Genomic DNA, 11,638 nt, shown 5'->3' with positions numbered 1-11,638 from the left:
AAACTGCCAATACATGGTCCAATCGAACGGATTTTTAATGAGCTTTATTACTGTACTCTTCGAGATTTTGAGGGAACGACTTCCAAACGCTTCTTCCAATTTTTAAATTTTGGGATTTGTTGGATTTTGGAATTGGTTTTCGGTCGTAGAATTTTCCCTCAGAGACTCGCAGAGTTAAGTAATAAAGGCTATTGAAAAGGTATGTCGATTTGGTCATGCACATGTAGGTCTTCAAACTTTGAATTCACTCGAAACCTATTGCTTTTTCTAAAAGTTTCTAGACACACTGTTTTACTTAAATTTTGCGTGTGTGTAATTTAACGAAAAGTGTCCGATGTTTCCTCAAAGTTGCCATATCAAAAGATTCAAGAGTTTTTGAATCTCCTCGGTATCTATTTTAGGCAAGTTTGTCTCAATGGGTTCTCGCTATGCTTGTTAAGGCCTACTATGTGTACCAAGTTTCATTTCTTTTCCCGTCGGCGTTACTAAATAAAATAATAAATAGGTGCTGAGGGAGCATATATATGTTTGTAAAAGTTTCCAGTGTAGAATATGCCCTTAAAGTCTCACAAAACTTGGTCATTTTGTATAACTTCCCATCGTTTTTGCCGTTTTTATGTAATATTCAGATAAAGCTGTAATAAACAGTACACTTATATTGAGTTTTAGTGTGTTGTTCCATTTTCTAGAATACGTTTTTCAAAGTTCAATACTATATCACGACGTTTCTGAACTCCATAAATAAGAATAACAGTGCTTGGTGAGTTCATTCGAACATTTATCGCATATTGCTTATTCATAAAAACACGAAAAGCCAGTGCTTTCAAAATAAATGTCTTTCAAATAAACGCAAGCATATACTGTGTGATATAAGTACGACATTCTGGTTCAAGTCTAGTTTGTCTCGCACATGGATGTATTGTAGTTTTAAAGATATTAATAAAGAACTAAGTTTTCAACTTACCCATGTTTATCTGATTTGTTTTCAAATTTTCCTGATCGACATTTTTTCAAGCGTTTTGTCAAGCGTATAAAAATACCAACAATAAATTATGCTTTTAAAAACCTCCAACCACTGAAAGGTATGAAACATTTGATAGCATTAGCGGCATGCTGTTTAAGCATTCGCTGTAGCAGAACGTAAAGATGCAATTCAAAACAGATTTGCCCGCACCCAATAGCCAATTTCAAGACGTCTCAATCTTCACCCCCTAGTGCTTGCTTGCAATTTATATTATTTATGTAGTCATTTTAGTGAAACCTCTAATACCCTAAATATAAATGTATGGTATGTAATATAAACGCGAATTTCAGCATAATTATCTTGTAAGCAAGTAGCCGAGTTTTAGAAACAGCGTGTAACAAAACTTCCCAAATGCTGTAATGATTTAATTTTTTTCAGTTTAACCATGTACGTCAAATAAACAATCGAAATGGCCAATTTACCGCTCCTACACAGCTTGTTAGCAATGCAATACTGATTTAGATTTATTTTCAAATGAGATTGAAGGTGAAGGGATGATTTTACATGTGAAATTACGTCTCAAGTTCAGACAGAAGGGTTTAGAAATCTTAAAAATAAAGGAGCTGCATGGGGATTTTTAAAATACTTTTTCTTAAATGTCTTCTTTCTTTGCTTGAAAATTTTACATTCACTCCTTAATGTCCAAATGGCGAGATGCAGCTTATTTTAAGAATTTCGGAAAACTACTAAGTATTTGAACTTGACACGTAGAATCACCTCTTAAATTTTTTAAACATTATTTCTGAACACAAAATATTATTGCATTTTATTGGACTCGTATTAAAATATAATTAAGCGAATCCAGAATTCGATTTTCTATCTAATGATCTATAAAAATAAATTTTTATCGGTGTACGAGGTATATACGTTCCCAAATTTTGTTTCACGCTGTGGACTAGATCGTGCATGCGTTTTTTGTATTGATAATTCAGATATTGTACATTATTGATTTGTTTTTAACTGGGATTTGTAACATTTTTATTCGCTTATTTTGATTTTTTTTTGTAGTTGATTTGGATTGCGTTTGCCTTTTTCGTGTTCATTGACCTAGTGGTGTTTTGATCGTATATTTACCCAATCCTCCATCCTTGTTTCTATGCCCGTTCTAAATCTTACCTGAATGAACTGAATTTGTTTTAACAATATTGTTTAATTTTCCAATCTAGAAGACATATTTTGGATTAGACGATTTTTAATTTTCATGATCTTCTCGTAACCTAATTTATACACGGCACCGTTTCCCATCCCGTCCTTCCTCAATATCCACAGTACGTACAATCAAGCTTAGCACAATGAGTATACGCGAAGGCTTCACTCTATATACCTTTGAAGGTACTGAATTTTGGGTACCCGATAGATATACAAACTTGGAACCCAAGGGTGGAGGTGCTCAAGGTTTAGTATGGTAAGTACGGCAGGATGATTTTCAATGTCCAAAAATAATGTGTTAATTCAGTTCATTCAATTTTTATTTTACCTATTGAAAAATAGATATGACGTAATTCTTATGTTCCATCATAAAGCTCTAGTTTCATATTGTTTCTCTAAAASMGTCTTGGAAATCTGTCAGTTTTGCATTAATGGTATTGTTGAATATCTGATCATATCAATCTTGTAATAAGAACGRCACGAATTTTCTTATCAATATTCTTTCTGGTGAATATTATATGTAAGAACGATAAAAGAATTTGACACATGCACTTGCTCTCTAAAWCGATTCATTCCTCTACGTCTTAATCTATCTTATTGGTGCTGCTTCAAAACGAACAAGAATGRCCACTGCTGCAACTATTACTGCTACAACGATTTTCTTGCCTGTCTGGTAGCCAAGAACGCTTGATATCTTGGATCAATTGGCACAGTAATGATTGCTCGATCTGCCTTATTAACATATATCAACGTAAATACATGTTGCCTTCGGTGCATTACGTAAATACCAAATACCTGTTCAGAAAATCTTTCGAACCAATRTCGGATAGAAGTCGATTTTACTATAACTTCTCGAATAATGACRTCACTGCCAAATAGCTTGAGACAGACYGTACTTAAAAATATTGCTTAATAGCAAGGTAGAAAATGATYAAGGACTAATGTTTTCGGGAAACAAATGTTWCTTCATTTCCTTATGTAACTAACATTTTCTCCCTYGTTTTGGTATTTTTTTCTCGTGCTCTCCTTCYTACAGGTTTATTTTGTTAAGAACTTTTATCCAGATTGTCATTTAGCATTCTCTCTATTTGTTTCCTCTATCATTTTCTTTTGTTCCTTACTACCTTTCCACGTCCTGTATCCTGATCCATTCTCTCAAATTCTCACTGCTCGCTCTGTCAAGCATTGTCTTCCATGAATACTACTTATGTTCTTAAATAAATAAGAAAACGAACTCAAATAATTTAAAAAAATGTTTCCGTTCTTGCTAGGTAAGCTTTAGTAACATGTTAAAACGAAGGAACTCAATTTATAGATGGATTCGAATTCGTTAATCTCTACCTTTCTCGTACGGCGTATGCAGGGTTGCTTAAATCAAATCAAATTTGAAAATATTCCTTAAAAATGTGACGATTTAAAATTTCAGGTCTTCAGTTTTAGTAAAGTGTTTCATTAAGCAATTATTTCCACGCAAAAAACGCAGTATTTTTAATTTGACTTGAAAATACTGACAATCTTCAGGTATGTTCTGTGAAAAATAATATATTAAATTTGATTGGAATTCTCTCCTCCTTAACAGCTTTGCAAAAATTGTTGGAAAATCTTTTGCACCTTCGAATTTTGGACAAAATCTTAATAGGTAATGTTTTCTGGGTTTTTTTTCCAAAAATATTTACCCGAACAGAAAAGCGAGTCTATAATCATTTATTTGGAAAATTCTTGGAAACTGGGGTTTCTTCACTTTTAGGTCAATATTTCTGAACAAAATTCTCTCTGAACAGGAAAACCGAGTTTTTTTCCAACGATTTACTGTAAGATACTGGCAAACTGAGTCTTTTATGCAAAAAAATCAAAAATGTTGATCACCTTTTTTTAGATGTTAAAATTCCGGTCTGAGATCTCGTAAAGCTTTAGTCCACTTTAATCAATGACATAACTCATTAACCGCTAAGTTATAACTCGTTAACTCAGAGAGCAGCAACAACTCAATAGCGCAACTCAACACAGTGTTACCCAGTTTACAGTTTAGCAGCCCAGTATAAATCTCCCAAGGTTATTAAATCAGAGGCAACACATTTAGAAAACTTTGCTAGGAGTGATACTGGGAACATTCAAAAACAGGTCGAATTCTTTTCGAAACTTTGCGACATTCGGTGAAACTTTTCTTGAAACTACGTAGTTTTCAAGACGATTCGAGTGATTTCAAACTGCCAATACATGGTCCAATCGAACGGATTTTTAATGAGCTTTATTACTGTACTCTTCGAGATTTTGAGGGAACGACTTCCAAACGCTTCTTCCAATTTTTAAATTTTGTTGCTCACTCAGCTCTCACTGCTCGCTCTGTCAAGCATTGTCTTCCATGAATACTACTTATGTTCTTAAATAAATAAAAAAACGAACTCAAATAATAAAAAAAAAATGTTTCCGTTCTTGCTAGGTAAGCTTTAGTAACATGTTAAAACGAAGGAAGTCAATTTATAGATAGATTCGGTTTCGTTAATCTCTACCTTTCTCGTACGGCGTATGCAGGGTGTTGTTTAAATCAAATCAAATTTGAAAATCTTCATTAAAAATGTGACGATTTAAAATTTCAATTTCATGTTCAAAGCATCAATTATTCATAATTTTGAAAAAGTAGAGAGGCTTTTTGGGGCAATTTTTTAAAAAAGTGTCATAAGATTATGTTTTAGCCTTTTACATTGTACGAAATGACTTTAAAATGTGCCTTCGAAAAACAACTGTCTGAGAAAGAAGATATGAGTCCAAAAAACGTTTTTAAATACGTCTAAGGTCCAAAATGAGGCATGTCCTCGCAGATTTCTCAAAAAATTACGATTTATTATTTTAGAAATTTTTGACGGTCTTCAGCATCCAAAGAAAACAAGCTTGTTAAGTTCGTACGGTCAAATCGATCACGTAATTTGGCCTCGTCAATATGCAGTATACCTTGCATTACTATGCGGGTAATAATATATCTAACAATCTGAGTTTCTGACCTCTCATCATTTTCCAGAGTTTAATTGTGCTTAATATTTTGTTGGAGATTAAAATTATCGGATGTTTGCTTTGTTCTGACTCTAGTCATTGTAATATTGCTTCAATATTCTACTACATACGTTATCCTTTCATATTTTAGTTGCAGAACCGCAATGCTCATCCACGTATTTTTCATGTTTTCTCTGCAGTTGGCTCGTTGCGCTGTATCGTTGCCGTTTATTTGAAAATTTAACTTTTTATCTGCGTCTACGGAAAGCGAAATGAAAAGTTGTGGTTTTAATTTTACACTCTTTCAAGCGTTTTTGAACGTCAGTGGACTTTATGGACCATCAGTTTAAATAATGATTTCCCAATTCCGCGTAGTAGTTCTAAGCTCTCGAATAAAAAAATTAGAAATTAAACTTATAAAATACAAACAACTGCTTTATGCATTGTGCACAAATCGATATCGATTTTAGCATTTCACTTTCATTATTTATTTAATGTTATTAGCGTTCAGGACGCTCCCTGCTAATGGCAACATTTTTGTTTCTATTTTTTTCGCTTGCTTGTGAATTCCAAATTTTAATGCAGGTAATGTATTTATTTTCGTCTTGGCTTCCATCACTACTTGTGCAAGTATGTTTAGTTTTTATGATGCTTGGATCCGGCTCCTTACTCTTCTTCCTATTAAGAATTACTTTCCTCTCTACCTTTTTTGTATTATTTTTCTTTGCATGTGTGTACCTACTTTTTCTCAGTCGAAAGATCGTTTGTCGAGCTTTAATGATTACTGTTTTACCGTTTGAATCATACCATTGATTTGATTCCTCTTCTTTTTTTCACTTGAGAGCTACTTACTAGTCTGCATCATTTTCCTGTTTTTTCACTAATTTGCGAGATGACCACTGAAAGTTCGAGACAAATCGACGGATTCGGAATAGGGAATATTCCATGATTGAACTAGATTATTCGAGTGTTGCCAAACGCGCTCTAGTTAATTAGTTAGTCAACGAGCTATAAACCAAGGTTAAATAGTAGTGCTATAATTTCTGGTTATAATTCCGGTTGTTTTCAATCTTTCGATATCCAAAAACGTAAAAAATATAGCTGGCATGAAAATCTGTGAGGATTAAATTGCGCACACATTTTGTTTCCGCAACAAAATTTCGTTTTTTTTATAATCCTTCCAAACACGTCTCTAAACGTGAATTCCCTCTCTTACAAGATTGGCTAATCGTATTTCAATGAGACTTACATATGGTCAATATTGAAGTAGACATTTTGAACAATAGTATTTATATGGAGTAAATTGTTTTGTTATACGTGCTTTACTTCCAATTTTTCCTAATAGAGATTTTTCAGTTCTACAACTGTTTACAAATAGGCGTTCTTATAAAGAATTACTTTCATTTTCTCTTATTGAATATAAGAACCATAGTAGCTTGTCAGTTCCATCCCTTACAAAACTTATTGCTGAAAATTTGATATACCCGATTGGATACGTCCAATATAGAGCAGCTATATGCAGGCAATTATTTTTTCCAGTCCCAATTGACAACCTCATGCTTTCTATGAATTGAACATTTGTGTGAAAATAGTCTGGCTGAGTGAATGCAAATGTTTAACTATAGCATTTTAGTTATATTGTTTTACATATTCAAATAACTATGTTGACTATAGTTTTATAGTGTTTTGTAAAAAATGCGTTTTTGCATTAATTTCGCATCTTATTTTAGCGCTGCAATTGATACAGTAACCCAACAAAACGTGGCAATTAAGAAGCTGAGCAGACCATTCCAGAATGTGACCCATGCAAAGCGAGCATACCGAGAATTTAAACTAATGAAATTAGTTGACCACAAAAATGTAAGTAATAATATTTTTAGTACGCCAATCTATATGTATGTTTATTTTATACAATCCAATCCATCCATCCAATTACTGTTGGGATTGGGAATGTTGGGATTTTAATAATGGTTGGAAAATTAATTTAAAGTTACAGTTTAATGAGCAAGAAAACTTGATAAAATTGATATACGTTTCAGCGCAGGCTAAAAAGTACTATTTTCTGTTGCATTATTCAAACTCACACGTTTATTCATAACAAAAAAAATTGTAGACTTTCCAAGTACGTCTGTTTTGTAGGAGAAAACATCTAAATTATTCTTGAAAGCTTCAGTCGCCAATTTTGAAATCACGTCAATCAAGTCAGCTTTTCTTACACTTTGCCAAATTAGTTCTTTTGACCAAATTGATCAGTACTTAAAGTAGTTACGGTAAGACAACTGTCTTATTTCAACCACTCGTTTAAGTGTTTTCTTTCTGGATGTTTTAAATGGTAAACTGGCAACTATTACATTGTTTGCCCTTCAATCCTAAAAATTAATTCGACTTGAACCTTTTTACCCACATTATTACATTTTGGACTGAGGACTGAAAAACAGACGATAATTCCTACACATCACAAAAACATCATTTATTTGCACATGTGGATACTTAGCGCTGAAAAAACACAAAATTCCAACGTTTCTCAACAAATCGGAAGCTCTAAAGTCCAATTAGAGTCCTACTAGAGCTACATCCACCCATAATGGCAAATGTGTGGTTTTTATTCTTATTGTGTATGTTTTTTTCAGATAATTGGTCTTCTAAATGCATTCACTCCTCAAAGGTCTTTGGAAGAATTCCAAGATGTCTACCTGGTGATGGAGCTAATGGATGCAAACTTGTGTCAAGTGATTCAAATGGATCTGGATCACGAAAGAATGAGCTATCTACTGTATCAAATGCTGTGTGGTATAAAGCATTTACATTCAGCGGGTATTATTCATAGGGTAAGCAATTATCTAAATTAAAATCTGCTTTGTTGAAACTATCAGATTGAGAGGATGTTTTCCGTTGTTTGCGCAAAGTTGCCTCTTTGTTGTGGATATAAATTATTAGTTCGTAAGATTACACACCAGATCAAACTGATCGTGAAGTTCATTCCACATTGAATCTTGCCGAGAGTACTCAGTGGGTTAGAACACACTCCACAGCTAAATATTATGCAATACAGCTAAATATTATGAAGTATTTTTAGTAGTAGCACATTAAATTTCTATATTTTCTCGTACTCTCCAAGTGAACCCCTATAACCCCTCAAAAGGAGGGACGCCAATTTTGAATCACCATGTATATATTTTGTTTTCTCAAAAAAATGACAAGATAAAAGGAATATTTATTTAGGAGCAAAAGAACTTTAAATCGACCAAGGTTGACTTATGTTATACAGCAAACTTAAGGTTTATTTGAAAGTATAGTTAAACCTTTAATATTTTGTAGCAAAAAATAATAGGTCAATATATATTTTTTATAACTTGTAGATGATCAAATTTTTAGTTAAAAGTTTAATCATTTTCCTTTTTTCCAGGATTTAAAGCCTAGTAATATAGTTGTTAAGTCGGATTGCACTTTAAAAATTCTGGATTTTGGTTTGGCCAGGACAGCCGGAACAACGTTTATGATGACGCCATATGTTGTAACTAGATATTATAGGGCGCCCGAAGTAAGTTGTGAAATTAAATTTCAAATTAGCCTTATAAATATTAAACAACGTATGTTTTTCGTATTGCAGGTGATATTAGGTATGGGCTATACTGAAAACGTGGATATATGGTCAGTCGGTTGTATCATGGGGGAAATGATTCGCGGAGGAGTTTTGTTTCCGGGCACTGATCATATTGATCAGTGGAATAAGATTATTGGTAAGTTCCTACGAACATGTATCTCAGGCACCGGAGAAAATCATTTTCAGCTTCGAATTTGGCTGAAAAACCAAATTATTTTCTTTAGTTTTTTACTGATAGAAATAAGATTATCTTGAAAAAAAACGACCAGAGAGCAAAAGTTTACAAAAAGTTATTTGGTATAATAATTTATTTGGAAAACTCTTGGAAACTGGGGTTTCTTCACTTTTTGGTCAATATTTCTAAAGAACACTGTCTCTAAACATAAAACAAACGGTGGTCAGATATTAAATATTGCTTACATAGTATTTTCAAACTTTCGAAACTAAAAGTTAAAAATGTTTTTAATTTGAATATGGTTTTATTTACAGAACAATTGGGAACGCCTTCTCAACAGTTCATGGTGAGACTGCAACTTACTGTAAGGAACTATGTAGAAAATCGACCGAGATATCCTGGATTCACATTTGAAAAGCTATTTCCCGATGTTTTGTTCCCTTCGGATAGTAGCGAGCATAATAGGTTAAAGGTAAGTTTATTTCATTCAGACATACACCAAGTTGTTCTTTCAACAACTTTACGTCTTCAACGTTCCTCGATGTCTATTGTGAGTTCCCGTCTGAGCATATGTCGTTTTCTCGATCGGTGGGTTTTACTATCTATAAGAGGTTCAGGTGACTGCGGTATAGTATACATTTGTACGGCCTTCTTCGCAGATTGTTCATCTAATCATTTTACCTAAGTGATTTTATGTTCTATTTCTGATGTTAACCACTGACCGATCACAGTGCTTTTAAAAAAATGCTTGAAAAAGTTAGTACTTTTAACACATGAAAACTATTTTGTTTTTAGCTATTTGACTGTGTTTCAGTTAATAATTTACATAACAAATTGACTGTAATTTTCTGCAAAGGCCAACAAAGTAATAAATATTGTTGTTCCAGGCTACACAAGCGCGAGATTTGTTGTCCAAAATGCTTGTAATCGATCCCCAGTCTCGGATATCTGTAGATGAAGCGCTGTTACATCCGTATATTAACGTGTGGTATGATGAACAAGAAGTAAATGCTGTAAGTAGTTATCTCGTTGAAAATGTAGGCGTTGAGGGGTAATTGCCTTCCTATTTATACAATAGCCTGCGCCAGGTCCGTACGATCACAGTGTGGATGAACGAGAGCACACTGTCGAGCAATGGAAAGAATTAATCTATCAAGAGGTCATGGAGTATGAAAGTTCTCATGGTAGAGCTCAGTCCAGCGGATCACAGCAACCAAGTCCAGCAGCTCCCAACAACGTAGAACCAAATGGTATGTGTTTTTCATATCGTATCGTATTTTATTTTTACCACAACTTTTTTTCAAATTTTTTAATGAACTTGGTTTTATTTAAATATCAGGATCACTTTTGCGGTTCCGTGTTGAGTTGCGCTAATGACTTGTTGACGCTCTGAGTTAACGAGTTATAACTCAGGAAAATGAGTTATAAGTCATTTATTAAAGCGTTACGAGACACCACACCGGAATTTTAACATCTAAAAAACGTTTTATGAGTAACGGTTTACTACTTTGTCCAAACAACTCAAAATGGACACCTAGATTTTCTCAGCAACAGAACTTGGTCCGAAGAAAGTCTATGAGTTTTCTTGTAAAATCGATCTATTAATTTTTTTGCATAAAAGACTCAGTTTGCCAGAACTTTACAGTAAAACCTTGAGAAAAACCACGGCTTTTCTGTTTAGAAATATTGACCTAAAAGTGCAGAAATCCCAGTTTCCAAGAGTTTTCCAAATAAATGATTAGAGACTTTCGCTTTTTCTGTTCGGTAAAATATCTTTGGAAGAAAAAACCCAGAAAAAATGGTTTTGTCCAAAATTCGAAGCTGCAAAAGGTTTTCCAACAATTCGGTTACGGAGGAAAGAGTTTCAATAAAATGTATGTTATAATTTTTCACAGAAAATACCTGGAGATTGTCAATATTTTAAAGTAAAATTAAAAATAATGCGTTTTTTTGCCTAGAAATAATTGCTTAATGAAAACTTTACTAAAACTGGAAAGACCTGAAATTTTAATTAAACTTCAATCTTTAGAGCGATCAGGGAGGCGAATTTTCCAAATAATGTTTTCATTATTTTTATTACACTGATAACATCGGGGTCTCGTCGCGTCAGGTCTAGACGCTGTATAACATAATTTGTTGATGAAAATAGTAGTTCTGATATAAATTTGCCGAACATTTGAAAAACAAAATTACATTTCTTTTAGCGCCTTAATTAACGAGTATACAGTTCTTTACAACGTTTGATAAGTTCAAGTGACTCGCTTTGTTGTCGTGAATTAGGTCTGTGTGTCCTATCAAGATAGTAACTCTGATGAGCAACCATTTGTGGCCGAGAAACGTCGATTTAAATATTCTCTTTATTTTCAGGTTACTGAATGGGATAAAGAACAATCGTTACACCAGACTAACAAACAGTAGAAGATACCTGAGAGAACAATAAGTAGGTTATATATTCCCTCCCCTTCATTATTATTTGATGCAACTTTTTACGCTGAATGATATTTATGAATCAGATTATTCAAGCTCAGACACTTATTCTTTGGAGTAAAAATTAAAATGATTCGTTTCCGAGACACGGGGTGTTAAAGTTTTTCTTAAAAACTGACGTCTGGTATATGTATTTATTGCTCAGAAACCGGTCGAGATAGGCAAATGAAATTTGGTGCGTTTTAAGAGGTAGTCATTGCGTATTTATTCA

The 11,638-nt window shown here is 33.4% G+C and overlaps 1 protein-coding gene across 10 annotated transcripts in view; it reads left to right on the top strand.

Moving 5' to 3' along the window:
• LOC109542184 (stress-activated protein kinase JNK) overlaps positions 1–11,638 on the top strand; it is a 39,998-nt gene extending 28,360 nt beyond the window's left edge. For 9 of the 10 annotated variants that reach the window (XM_048663447.1, XM_048663444.1, XM_048663439.1 and 6 more), the window contains 8 exons: positions 6,892–7,021; positions 7,792–7,989; positions 8,568–8,702; positions 8,772–8,901; positions 9,255–9,412; positions 9,828–9,953; positions 10,019–10,190; positions 11,308–11,638. In XM_048663447.1, the coding sequence (XP_048519404.1) occupies positions 6,892–7,021; positions 7,792–7,989; positions 8,568–8,702; positions 8,772–8,901; positions 9,255–9,412; positions 9,828–9,953; positions 10,019–10,190; positions 11,308–11,315 (1,057 nt within the window). In that variant the 3' untranslated portion in view covers positions 11,316–11,638. Of the gene's footprint in view, positions 1–2,032; positions 2,430–6,891; positions 7,022–7,791; positions 7,990–8,567; positions 8,703–8,771; positions 8,902–9,254; positions 9,413–9,827; positions 9,954–10,018; positions 10,191–11,307 lie in introns of all 10 variants that reach the window. The other variant, XM_048663442.1, reaches the window with a different exon arrangement.

Source organism: Dendroctonus ponderosae, unplaced genomic scaffold (assembly GCF_020466585.1).
Source record: "Dendroctonus ponderosae isolate FM_Combo_2020 unplaced genomic scaffold, Dpon_F_20191213v2 Dpon_F_20191213_2, whole genome shotgun sequence".
In the NCBI taxonomy this organism is placed as follows: domain Eukaryota; kingdom Metazoa; phylum Arthropoda; class Insecta; order Coleoptera; family Curculionidae; genus Dendroctonus; species Dendroctonus ponderosae.
This window is presented reverse-complemented; position numbering and strand designations above follow the sequence as displayed.